Raw genomic sequence first — 13,710 nt, forward strand, 5'->3', positions numbered from 1 at the left:
TTGCAGCAACATGGATGGACCTCGAGATGCTCATACTAAGCAAAGTCAGTCAGAAAGAGAAAAACAAATACCACGTGATATCACTTATATGTGGAATCTAAACTATGACACAAATGAACTCCTCTAAGAATCAGAAACAGACTGACACAGAGAACAGACTTGTGGTTGCCAAGTGGGGGTGGGGGCAGGGTAGGGATGGAGTGGGAGTTTGGGACTAGCAGATGCAAACTAGTACATACAGAATGGATAAACAACAAGGTCCTATTGTATAGCACAGGGAACTGTATTCACTATCCTGTAATAACTAGTCATAAAAAAGAACGAAATAATGCCATTTGCAGCAACATGGATGGACCTAGAGATTATCATCCTAAGTGACGTAAGTCAGAAAGACCAGTACCCTGTGATATCACTTCTATGTGGAATCTAAAAAAAAGATACCAATGAACTTGTGTACAGAACAGAAACAGACTCACAGACTTCAAAAAACAAACTTACGGTTACCAAAGGGGAGAGATCGGGGGAGGGATAGATTAGGAGTTTGGGATTAACATCTACACACTACTATATATACAACAGATAACCAACAAGGGCCTACTGTACAGCACAGGGAACTCTAGTCACTATTCTCTAATAAACTATATGAGAAAAGAATCTATAAAGTAATGGATATACGTATCTGTATGACTGAATCACTTTGCTATACACCCGAAACTAACACAACACTGTAAGTCAACTCTACTCTAATATGAAATAAAAACTAAAATAAAGTGACATAGACCCAAGGTTAATAACAACAAAAAAATTCTGAAGTAACACTCAGAAAAGAAAACTTAATGTATGATATAATGACTAAACCATATAACTCCCACCCAGAAAGTGCTGTTAACCCCATGATCTCCCCATGCTTTTCCAGTGGTGCTACTGCCCTCCCATCCAAGAGGCGACCATCATCCTGACTTTTATTTATAGTTTTTACACCTATGTATACATCTCTAAACACAAGAGCTTTTTATCTTTAACTTACGTACATAACAGACTCCTAGTGCATTCATCCTTTTGTTTCCCGATTCCTTCAACAATATTTTTTTAAGAGCCGTCCATGTGGTTTGCTAGAGATTAAGAATTTTCAACGCCATCTGGCCTGTTATTTTTCCTAGCACAGTAGGAGTGAGTGCTACCATCTTCTTGGTTAGGAAAGACAAGCCGATAAATATTGTGTACTCTTTCCGTCCTCGTCTTCCCTTGGTATTTAAATTCAGAAATGCAATCGATCTGAGAACAGTCACCAAACAGAGAAGTCAAGAGGGCGTGCGATACTCACTCACGACATTGGCTTGTCCGGTGAATATGGTGTACTGGAGCTCGTAGGAAACCACACTGAATTCGTCATCGGAGGTCCAGTGAACGGTGATGGTGTCATAGGAAGCCGTGCAGAGCTCTTCTCTAATTGTGGGAGGGTTGGGAGCTGTGGGGAGCAAGACGGTCATCAGCAGAGAAGCAGACACCTCTGGGATACATTTCAAAGGAGATGTTTGACAGTCAAAGCAGGCCTTTTAAAACATATCCATCAGAACTATCCGAGAGATGACGATGCCAATCCAAAGAACATTTGCTTGGCTGGTTATATCACTGTGATTTTTCCCAGGTAGTGTGACTTCAGCCAGCCAGTATCTTCTCTCTATTTATCATGAAAGCATGTTCAGAAGGGTAAGCAAACAAACTCTCTTATTCGTGAAAGAAAACATGTCAAACAAAAAGTAAACAAAGATGAACTCTTGTCATTTCATCCCCATTGTGGGGATGGCAAACTTTTTCGGTAAAGAGCTAGATGGTAAATATTTTAGGCTTTGTGGGTCCTCTGGTCTCTGTTGCAACTACTCAACTCTGCCTCTGTACCGTGAAAGCAGCCAGAGACAATGTGTACTCAAGCAGACCTGGCCAGGTTCCAGTAGAACTTTATTTACAAAAACAAGTGAGGACCAGATTTGGCATGTGAGCCAGTTAGCCAACCTCTGAGCTACAAGATGCCACGTATTTTTATATTCAGGCGCCCAGCTGCAAAAATACTGATGTTTGTTATCCCATAACCCATCAGTCAGATAAGTGTCTGAAAATTTTCTTTCATTACATGTTTTGAGGCCTTATAAAAGTGTATTAGTGTGATTCAGTTTTCTTCTCATTTTTCAGTTGATAGGTGGTATGTCAAATTAAGAACATGATTGCCAATCAATCATATCTAAGAAGTACATTTTCCTTCCTCAAGAAAAACAGGATGCCTTGGCATTTGATTAACTTATCGTTGGGGAAGGCTGCTGTTTTATGTCTTGAACACATTCTGGAGTGGAGAAGTCTAAATCCTACCCAAATGATGATTTTAAGTGGACTTCTACTGGACTGATTTCAATAACTGCTTTTATGAGACGAGTCTGTGAGCAAGAAAAAGCCTAGGCAGTGAGTGCTTTGCACCGGCAATAATATTTTACAGCAGGAGCTGGCAAGCTATGGCTATGGGCCAAATCTGGCCCACGGCCTGTTTTTGTAAATAAAGTTTTATTGGAACACAGCCAGGCTCATTCACTTATGGACTGTCTCTGGCTGCCTTTGTGCAATAGCAGAATTGAGTAGTTGCAACCACATGTCCTGCAAAGACTAAAATATTTACCATCTGGCCCTTTACAGTCAGCGTTTGCCGAGCCCTGGTTTAAAGCGTCGATCCAGGCCTTTTCTTCCATTCTTCTGTACACCAGGACCTAACTTCAAAACGAGAAAATATATCTGCATCTGACAGATGAGCAACGTTTGCTTACACTATTAGAGAACGCTTTCCTGCGTGAAACTTTGATGAGGATGGATTAGTCCTAAAGAAACCCCAAGAGGGAGGAAAGTTTATGAAAATGGTAAAATTTAAAACTTGAATTGTTTCAGTACTCCGCACTTTGCCACTTGACGATACATGCGGGACACATATCGTACGAGGCAAGTCCCTTTTACATCTGTGGCATAGAGTCAGTTAGCCCAGCTCAGTCTATTGATTACTGAATTCCACAGACATTATTGCAGCAGCCACTGCGTCACGGTGTGCATTAAGGGATACTACACAGCCATAAAATGAAATAATGCCATGTGCCGTGGACTTGGAGATTATCATATTAAGTGAAGTAAGTCAGGCAGACAAAGACAAATACCATATGATACCACTTACATGTGGAATCTAAAATATGACACAGATGAACTTATCTATGAAAGAGAAACAGACTCACAGACACAGAGAACAGACTTGTGCTGGCCAAGGGGGAGGGGAGGTGCGGGAGGGATGGACTGGGAGTTTGGGACTAGCAGATGCAAACTATTATATACAGAATGAATAAACAGCAAGGTGCTACTGTATAGCACAGGGAACCATATTCAATATCCTGTGATAAACCATAATGGAAAAGAATATGAAAAAGAATATATTGGGTTGGCTAAAAAGTTCATTTGGGTTTTGCCGGAAGCTTGTGTATACTATATATATATATATATATATATATATATATATGTATAACTGAATCACTCTGCTGTACACCTGAAACTAACACAACATTGTAAATCACCTATACTTCAACAAAGTAAATTTAAAAAAAGAGATAACTTGAAAAAGAAAGTTGTGCATCAAGGTAGAAGGGCTCTACAGAGCCTTAAAGCGTTCCTTCTGGAGTATGACTTCATACATCTGTCTCCTGAAATATCCACATGCAAGATTTAGTGTCAACAAAAACAGAAGTATAGATCAATGGAACAGGATAGAAAGCTCAGAGAGAAACCCATGCACCTACGGTCACCTTATCTTTGATAAAGGAGGCAGGAATATACAACGGAGAAAAGACGGCCTCTTCAATAAGTGGTGCTGGGAAAACTGGACAGCTACATGGAAAAGAATGAAATTAGAACACTCCCTAACACCATACACAAAAATAAACTCAAAATGGATTAAAGACCTAAATGTAAGGCCAGGCACTATAAAACTTAGAGGAAAACATAGGCAGAACACTCTATGACATAAATCACAGCAAGATCCTTCTTGACCCACCTCCTCGAGAAATGGAAATAAAAACAAAAATAAACAAATGGGACCTAATGAAACTTCAAAGCTTTTGCACAGCAAAGGAAACCATAAACAAGACCAAAAGACAACCCTCAGAATGGGAGAAAATATTTGCACATGAAGCCAAGAATTAATCTCCAAAATATACAAGCAGCTCATGCAGCTCAAAATCGAAAGAACCACCCAATCCAAAAATACGCAGAAGCCCTAAACGGACATTTCTCCAAAGAAGATATACAGCTTGCCAACAAACACATGAAAGGATGCTCAGCATTGCCACTCATTAGAGAAGTGCAAATCAAAACTACAATGAGGTGGGCTTCCCTGGTGGCGCAGTGGTTGAGAGTCCGCCTGCCGATGCAGGGGACACGGGTTCGTGCCCCGGTCCGGGAAGATCCCACGTGCCACGGAGCCGCTGGGCCCGTGAGCCATGGCCGCTGAGCCTGCGCGTCTGGAGCCTGTGCTCCGCAACGGGAGAGGCCACGACAGTGAGAGGCCCGCGTACCGCCAAAAAACAAAAATAAAAACAAACAAACAAAAAACTACAATGAGGTATCACCTCACACTAGTCAGAATGGCCATCATCAAAAAATCTACAAACAATAAATGCTGGAGAGGGTGTGGAGAAAAGGGAACCCTCTTGCACTGTTGGTGGGAATGTAAATTGATACAGCCACTGTGGAGAACAGTATGGAGGTTCCTTAAAGAACTAAAAAGAGAATTACCATACGACCCATTAATCCCACTACTGGGAGTATACCCTGAGAAAACCATAATTCAAGAAGAGTCATGCACCACAATGTTCACTGCAGCTCTATTTACAATAGCCCGCAGATGGAAGCAACCTACGTGTCCATCGACAAGATGAATGGATAAAGAAGATGTGGCACATATATACAATGGAATATTACTCAGCCCTAAAAAGAAACGAAATTGAAGTTATTTGTAGTCAGGTGGATGGACCTAGAGTCTGTCATAGAGTGAAGTAAGTCAGAAGGAAAAAAACAAATACCGTGTGCTAACACATATATATGGAATCTAAGGGGGAAAAAAAAGGTTCTGAAAAACCTAGGGGCAGGACAGGAATAAAGATGCAGACATAGAGAATGGGCTTGAGGACCAGGGGGTGGGGGAAGGGTAAGCTGGGACAAAGTGAGAGAGTGGCATGGACGTATATACACTACCAAATGTAAAACAGCTAGTGGGAAGCAGCCGCATAGCACAGGGAGATCAGCTCGGTGCTTTGTGACCACCTAGAGGGGTGGGATAGGGAGGGTGGGAGACGCAAGAGGGAGGGGATGTGGAGACATATGTATACGTATAGCTGATTCACTTTGTTATATAGCAGAAGCTAACACAACATTGTAAAGCAATTATACTCCAATAAAGATGTTTAAAAAAAAAAAAAGAACAGATAGAAAGCTTGGAAATAGACCCATGATACGTAGAACTTGACGTGCAAAAAAGGCAGCGCCACAAAGGTGGCAAAGCCATCTTCATGAGGAACGAACAGATGGCTTAGAAATTATGTTGATAAAACTGGTTCAAAATATGACGAAAAATTCAGTTAAATCCCTACCTTACACTAAATACAAAGGTAAAACTTCAGATAGCTTAAAGATATAAATGGAAAAGTAAAACAGTGAGCCTAATGGAAGAAGCAGAATATCTTTGTGACTCAGGATGGGGAAAGGTTTCTTTAACAAGATCCGAAAACACAAAACTTAAATCACTAAGATGTATACTTTAAATATCCTACAATTTTATTGGTCGATTATACCTTAATAAAGCTGAAATTTTTTAAAAAATGAAAAAAATGGTAGAATTTATTAGTGAAAAACAAAGATTTAGTGCCATGTGCTGTGACTCGGATGAATAAGTGATACCGATCGAGAGATGCCTTCCACGGAGGAGGCCCAGCTGCATCATAAACATGCTTATTACTGTCCGTGTGGTCCCTGTTAGTGTGGGATCACCCTGCATGGGTCAGTGGAGAAATATTTACTCTCCCATCATCTAAACAGTTCATTGAATTATTTCTCCATCAACCAACGTAGAAAGATTTGGTTCTCTCTGCATTGCAATACATGATTAAATAAAAAGAACACTGTGTTTGAAACAGGCAGGTAGCTGGGAGACACGTGGCAGGGGCTGTAGTCACGGAGGGAATCTCACCCCTCCGGGTTATTCACTTGACATACCATTTAGAGGCATGTTAGAGGCGAAAAAAAAGTCTTGTTTTCACAGCCAGGCAGACTAACCCTGTTTTGATTATAAAGCCAATGGGTTTGTCCTGAAAAGTCAATATCCAGCTTACAGTAAACGAGAACAGCAGCACGCTGCCAGTTTCAATATTCATGCAGTTGGTATACCAGAGCTGTTATTTTCTTGCCTCTGTCATAAACAGGACACAAGAAATGGTGGGTTAATACTCCACAAACACTCCAGTTCCTGCTTACGAACGTCTGATAAACTATTTGGACTTGGCAGTATCAGCCGAGCATTGTATGTTATGGCCAGGATCGATGTTATGTCTAGAAATGGTCCAAATTTGTATCGGAGGGTGACAGCTAAGAAGGCGTAATAGCAGGTACCCCATATGGTCTTTAGTTTGGCATAAACAGCCATCGGGATGATATATGGCGTACACTCTACAAGTCAGTGCAAACCACTTTCACAGTTTCCCCTGCAGTCAGTACTCTGGCATTCACGTAGAGATTAGGACGGGCATACGTTATTGAAATGCTCTTAAACAACTTTGGGGAAATGGGAAGGACATTCTTGACAATAAGACACTGATTCTGTGCAGAATGGCCACGTGCCCAGCCCAACATGTTTTGGTCTTCTCTGCCCTTGGGCGCGACCTTATGACATGGATCTAGCCCACAAGACATGAGTGGAAGTTTGCTAGATAGATCTTCAGAGCAAGCTTTTGGTTTTCCTCATAAACAGACAATGACGGTGGCAGAGCACAAAAAGAGAAAGAGCCTGGGGTCCGACGTCATCACTGAACTGCTGCCCAGCCCTGGACGGCAACAGAAGCCTCTGTTCTCCTGTTTCTGTGATAGGAACACTGTCTGATGGGTTTAGTCACTGCTAACTGGATTTTCTGTTGCTGTAACCACACTCATTCCCAAATGATATAAGAAAACAGGAGATTTTTAATAGGATGCCATCATAGAAAGCATCTCCGCCCGAGAAAGGCTCACCTGCCTGGTCCAACACAGTAGCCACGAGCTCCGTGTGGCCCCTTACATTTCACCTTAATTAAAGTGAAACAAAAGTAAAAACTCACTAACCACATTTCAGGTTTTCAACACAGCCCCACGTGGCTAGCAGGTATCCTACTGGACAGTGCAGAGTGTTTCTATCATCCTAGAAAGTTCTGTGGCATGGTGTTAGTTGAGGTAAATCTCAGAGTGAAAAGCTACGTTCGTAAATAGTTGAAATCGAGTTTGGTTTCTTACTGGACGTGCTTTTTGAGTCAACTTATTTCTTCCTTCATAGGCATCGTATGGTGTGAAAGAATCACCTAAGATAAGAAGATGTTTCTGGGGTGACTCGCCTCCCTTTGCAAATGCACCAAGGCTAAAACCGGCACCTCGGGTCCAGGCAGAGAAAAACACTGATCTGGGTACAGTGCTCCTTGAACATAGAAATCCTTTGCTTTCTAGCCACAGACTGTAAAAATAAACATCACCCAATGCTCCGTCTCTCCTGCTTCCCCTTTCCCAACTGCTCTCCCACGAACACACATACACAATGAGGGTGGAGACACTGGTGCCGCGCTAAGTGGCACATTCTAAATTCAGTGCACAGCTGGCTTCACTGTAGACGCGGAGCTTCACTGAATTCCCTGCGGCCCCCGCGGCTCTGGATAACACAAATAAAGTCATCTAAACAGTCCACATTCTAGGAGCGAATGTGGTCAGTTCTTGCCTTAGCGGTCGACGGCTAAGAAAAATTTGGAAGCATGGTTAGGAAAAGGAGTAGCCAGAGGTTTCTTTTATTATGGCTGCTTTCGTTTTTTAAGCTTGACCTCACCCCCCCACCCCCACCCCCCAAAAAAATGCCTATCAAAAAGCACAGAAGTGAAACGTGGTACCAGGAACACAAGTGTGATTTTTAGGACATCTGCCATGGTGACCTTTGCCAAGACGGAATTGCGTCTTTTACTGGAAAGTAAGGAGGTCTTTGGAGTCTGTACAGACCTGAGCTAAATCCTAATTCTGCCTTTCCCTAGCTATCTGACCTCCAGCAAGATGGATGACCTCTGTCGTTTGCAAAATGAGGATTATAATACTTCACCTCAATTCGATGTTGGGAAGATTAAACAAACACAAAGAGCCAGGGCAGAGTAGATACCCCATTAGAGTCAGCTGCGAAGTTTTTCTCTGCCAAGGCACTGTGAGAGTCATCTGCCTTGCTGACATGAAATGGAAAACAGCCACGCTGCCCCATGTACCTCTCTGATGGCCAACAGAGGTATCACGTGTGGTACCCACACGCCGAGAGTGCGGGAAATGGTGGTCAACGTGCTTTCAGTGACCGAGATTCTCTTTTTGCCTCTGTCCCCAGTTTAGTCTTGGACTGTATTATTTTGCTTGGAAAACAAACAAAGAAACAAACCAACCAAAGGAATACCAAAAATGTTTTACGGGGATATTAGACTTCATTCCTAATGAAGTATCACTGAACGTACCCAGTATTAAAGAAAACACAAAAGACAATACCTGTAAGGTAATCCAGACATTCTAGCAATTTCTTCTCTCGGGAAAAATCTAAGGCAAAGGTGTCAAAGGTGTCGTTGAGGTTGATTTCAGGAATTAGCACCTGGGATGATGCCGTTGCCATGGAGACCCTGTAATTGAAACAAAACAACTTTTTAGAAATGTCAAGCTGGCTTTTACCATCACTGCATAGGAGTGAAAAAATAAAAGGAAAAGAAATATCATTAAGAAATCGTGTTTTTTAAAAATTAATCTATTCTGGGCTGTGTTGGGTCTTCACTGCTGCGCGCGGGCTTTCTCTAGTTGCGGCGAGCGGGGGCTACTCTTCGTTGCGGTGCGTGGGCTTCTCATTGCGGTGGCTTCTCTTGCTGCGGAGCACGGGCTCCGGACGCGCAGGCTCAGCGGCCATGGCTCACGGGCCCAGCCGCTCCGCGGCATGTGGGATCTTCCCGGACCGGGGCACGAACCCGTGTCCCCTGCACCGGCAGGCGGACTCCCAACCACTGCGCCACCAGGGAAGCCCACCATTGCTGTTTTTACACGTGAGTCTCAAGAAAAATCTCGGAATGGCGGAACAGGCAACACAATGCAAATGAGTATAAGCTACGAGAGGAGGCAGAGGAACTGGGAAAACAGAAGAATGGCTTCCCCCCTTCCTTTTTACTATCGGGACAAAATTCCCCATGGAGGCGAAAGAATATATTTAACTCTCTGGCCCCGCACATCTAACCCCAGCGAGAAGCACATAGCTCCAGGCATTTCTTCACACATCTGTCTGGGAAACTGTTTGTTCTTTTCAGACTCAACCCTGCTCCACTTCAAAGAAGAGTCTTCCAAATTTCAAGCTGCATAAAAGGCAAAGTGAAGATTAAAAAAGAATGTTTCCAGATATTGGATTAGTTTAATCAATGACTAGCCTCTCCCTAAAATAAACATTAAAAAAGGAGTTTTTGTCAGGCTCGTTTTCATTCTCCTTGTCTTCATGTTCTTGCACCATATTCCCAGCAGATGCCATGGAAAATATACATGAGCTTCCTAACAGATTCCCCTGATGGGTCCACCATTTCCCCTCTTCATTAAGGTTGCTAGGTAGACTTCTCGTTTGTAATCTATAAAGCAAAGCTATTGGTAGGTATCGGTCTCCTGCAGTGGACTCTCATGTTGATTGGGCAAGTTATTATTAATAGCAGAACATTTTGACTAATTAACAATGCAAGTGATTCTTCTAAGAACAAGAAAATTATGGGATGATGTAAACCACTTCTGAGCACATCAAACTAGGCTAGACTCATAATCTTGATTTTGGTATTTCAGGAAGTTCAATAAACACCACCGAGGACCTACTATGTGCAGGATACTGTGTAGAGTACTGGGAATTTTTGAGCAAAGAAACAACCTTTAAATGATTTAGCCATAAGCTAGTTACTTATTTTCTAATGAAGGGCACTGATGCTCATTTATACAAGACCACAGAGCTAGCTGGCAGCAGCCAGGAAGAGAATTCTAGGTCTGTACTCTTCCATTTAATTTAGAAAAACTTCAACCTGGTTACACTAAAAGACAGATCTCCTCTTGCATCTCCTAATGGCTCTTAAAGTTTTGGATTTTATAAAGAAATATATCTTGGCTATAAAAATTACATCTGTGGGCACATCTATACAATGGAGTATTTTTCAGCCATAAAAAGGAACGAAAGACTGATATATGCTATGACATGGATGAACCCTGAAAGTATTATGATAAGTGAAAGAAGCCAGACACAAAAGGCCACATATTGTATGACGCACTTGGATGAAATGTCCAGAACAGGCAAAAACCCATAGCGACAGAAGGTAGATCGGTGGTTGCCAGGGGCTGGGGGCAGGGGACAATGGGGAGTGATTACATAATGGGTGTGGGGTTTTCTTTTGGGGTGATGAAAATAATCCGGAACTCGATAGAGGCAGGAATTGTACAACACTGTGACTGTACTAAATGCCAATGAATTGGTCACTTTAAAATGGTTAATTTTATGTTATGCAAATTTCACTTCAATATAAACGTTACACCTGTGCCTGACATCTTGCTGGTGGGAACTTTGTAGAGTGGGAACAGAGAGGCTGAAATTTCCTAAGCCTGGGAGGCAAAGACTGACAGCAAGACTCTGGAGATGACTGCAGCTTTTAACACCTACACATTGTTTCTGATAGAAGGAAAGATATTTATCTTCGGCTACAATTTCAAATTCTTAATTGGACTGACAGGCGAGCGGAGATCTGCCAAATTCAACATTTTAGGCTATGTTTTTCTTCCCCAAATCCTTGTTGCCCATCTCTTGGCCTTTCGGATAAATTGCCAAAATCCACCAGGGCCATCAGCACATGCCACTTTCTCAATTCTGTGCTTTTAGAGTCGTGTGTGTGTGTGTGTGTGTGTGTGTGTGTGTGTGTGTGTGTGTGTGTGTGTGTGTGTGTGTGTGTGTGTGTGTGTGTGTGTGTACGGGGATATGTGTACACATGCTTGTGGCTGTGTGTCAAGCTCTTAACATACTGGAGCAAATAACGGCATCGTGTCCTACCCTGACACTTAATAGGGTGGGCTGCACGCTACTTCCCCTTTCTATTTTGACTTTGATGCCCCTTATCTCCATGACACTCAGTTGCTAGCAGCCACGTGGGGCCGGTTTTCTGGAAGGAGGACATGTCTAGAGCTAGAGTGCTTCCAAGGTTTCTGCCGAACAGTCAACACCAGGGGAAGATGCTCTACCCTTCCCACTTAATGTTCCCCCATGCCCGACCGCCCGACAACGGCGCCTCAATGGGTCTCTCTCGGGCAGGTGGGCTACGACGCACATCACCATGGTAAAACCCGGTGAGTTCACACAGTAACAAAGCGTGGTTTACTTTAGTCAGCTCAGGAATTCCCAAACGCGTCTGACCCTGGAACCTTGTTGTTTTAACACCAATTAACACCCTGTAGAACACATTTCAAAAATCACTCATCACATGCACTCTAATTCTTATAAGTGACATCTTTCCGGCTGATAACTGGAGTTCTCGGCTTTGTATTCTGGGGAACTCTGCGGGATCCTTGAATTGCCTATGGCAGTGAGGGACAGAGGAGTCATCCGGTGGAGTCTGAGTCCCTCCTAGGAACTCTGAAAAACGGGTACTGTTCAGAGGGAGTTTTCTTCTTATCATCCTCTTGATACAGATAATTTGCTGCTAAAAATGATTTTAATTTTAGATGTCTCCTAAGGAGTAGACCAACTTTCTTATACTTGGATTGAGTGAAGAGTTTTGCTTATTTAACATCATTTTAGAAAAGTGCACATAGAATCACGCTAAGAAGTATATATTAGGTAGGCTTGAGAATATGGTATGTTATACAATGCATTTAGTGAGTGGGAAGGAAGGAAATTAGCATTTATTGTAAGTTCACCTTGAGACAGGAACTCAGCTAATATCTTTACTCCATTATTTCATTTTATCCCTACAGCGACCATAGTAGGTAGGAATAATCGGCCCTGTTTTATAGATTTGTCCACACATTCATTCAGATAAGGCAGCTTGCTACGTGCTGGGGCCATAATGGTGGAAACAAGATGGCTAGGGGTGCTGCCCGCTGGGAGCACATGGGCAAAAGGAGAGTCACAAGGATTACGGAGCAGCCCCAGTGCTACCCGTAATTACTCCCGAGCAAATTAGCACAGAGCCAAGCGCTCGATTCCAAAGCATATGCGTCTCCTACAATGTAAAACTTGAGGCTCTCGCTCCGCTAGGGCTTTTCTGATGTTTCTGAATTGAAAAACTTGTTGTGGTCTGACTCAGCTTGCAGGCGAACATATCCACTGTAAGTGGTTTAACGATGCAGAGAAATCACACCCAACTCTCACTTGAGGAAGGCCTGCAGGATTAAAAGTTTGTTCTGGGCATTCCACCCTCAAATAGAAGAAGAAAGATGGTTTAGAAATACACAGGCACCAAAGCCCAAGGCAGACACAGTAGTCAACACGACTGTGAAGTCACGTTCTAGAGAAGAATGTTAAGTCATATGAAAACATAAATCCAACAAACATTATGGACTATCTACAACACTTAAGGCCTGTTTATAGGAGTCGCCAGCAAAGTTATCGCAACTACTGACAGAGGTAGCTAGTATGAGTCCAGTTTTCTAAATCAAAAATAGCTCTTGGGGACTTCCCTGCTGGTCCAGTGGTTAAGAATCCGTCTTGCGATGCAGGGGACGCCGGTTCAATCCCTGGTAGGGGAACTAAGATCCCACATGCCGCGGGGCAACTAAGCCTGCACGCCACAACTACAGAGCCCGCACTCTGGAGCCCATGCGCCACAACTAGAGAGAAGCCTAGGCGCTGCAATGAAGAGCCCACGCATCACAACGAAAGATCCTGCGTGGGACTTCCCTGGTGGCGTGGTGGTTAAGAATCCGCCTCCAATGCAGGGGACACGGGTTCAAGCCCTGGTCAGGGGAGATCGCACATGCCGCAGAGCAACTAAGCCCGTGCACCACAACTACTGAGCCTGCTTGCCACAACTACTGAAGCCCACGTGCCTAGAGCCCATGCTCCACAACAAGAGAAGCTACCGCAATGAGAAGCCTGCGCACCGCAACGAAGAGTAGCCCCCGCTCGCAGCAACAAAAGACCCAATGCAGCCAAAGATAAATAATACATAAATATATTAAAAAAAAAAAAAAAGGGCTTCCCTGGTGGCGCAGTGGTTGAGAGTCTGCCTGCCGATGCAGGGGACACGGGTTTGTGCCCCGGTCCGGGAGGATCCCACATGCCGTGGAGCGGCTGGGCCCGTGAGCCATGGCCGCTGGGCCTGCGTGTCTGGAGCCTGTGCTCCGCAACGGGAGAGGCCACAACGGTGAGAGGCCCACGTACCGCAAAAA

The 13,710-nt window shown here is 43.5% G+C and overlaps 1 protein-coding gene across 11 annotated transcripts in view; it reads right to left on the reverse strand.

The window, feature by feature from the left end:
* Window positions 1-13,710, reverse strand: part of MID1 (midline 1) — a 668,179-nt gene that overhangs the window by 33,749 nt on the left and 620,720 nt on the right. For all 11 annotated transcript variants that reach the window (XM_027096545.1, XM_027096544.1, XM_027096543.1 and 8 more), the window contains 2 exons: window positions 8,821-8,948; window positions 1,325-1,468 (listed from right to left, as the gene is read on the reverse strand). In XM_027096545.1, the coding sequence (XP_026952346.1) occupies window positions 1,325-1,468; window positions 8,821-8,948 (272 nt within the window). The remainder of the gene's footprint in view (window positions 1-1,324; window positions 1,469-8,820; window positions 8,949-13,710) is intronic.

Source organism: Aethalodelphis obliquidens, unplaced genomic scaffold (genome assembly GCF_003676395.1).
Source record: "Aethalodelphis obliquidens isolate GAN/ISIS:26980383/991018 unplaced genomic scaffold, ASM367639v1 scaffold104, whole genome shotgun sequence".
Taxonomy (NCBI): domain Eukaryota; kingdom Metazoa; phylum Chordata; class Mammalia; order Artiodactyla; family Delphinidae; genus Aethalodelphis; species Aethalodelphis obliquidens.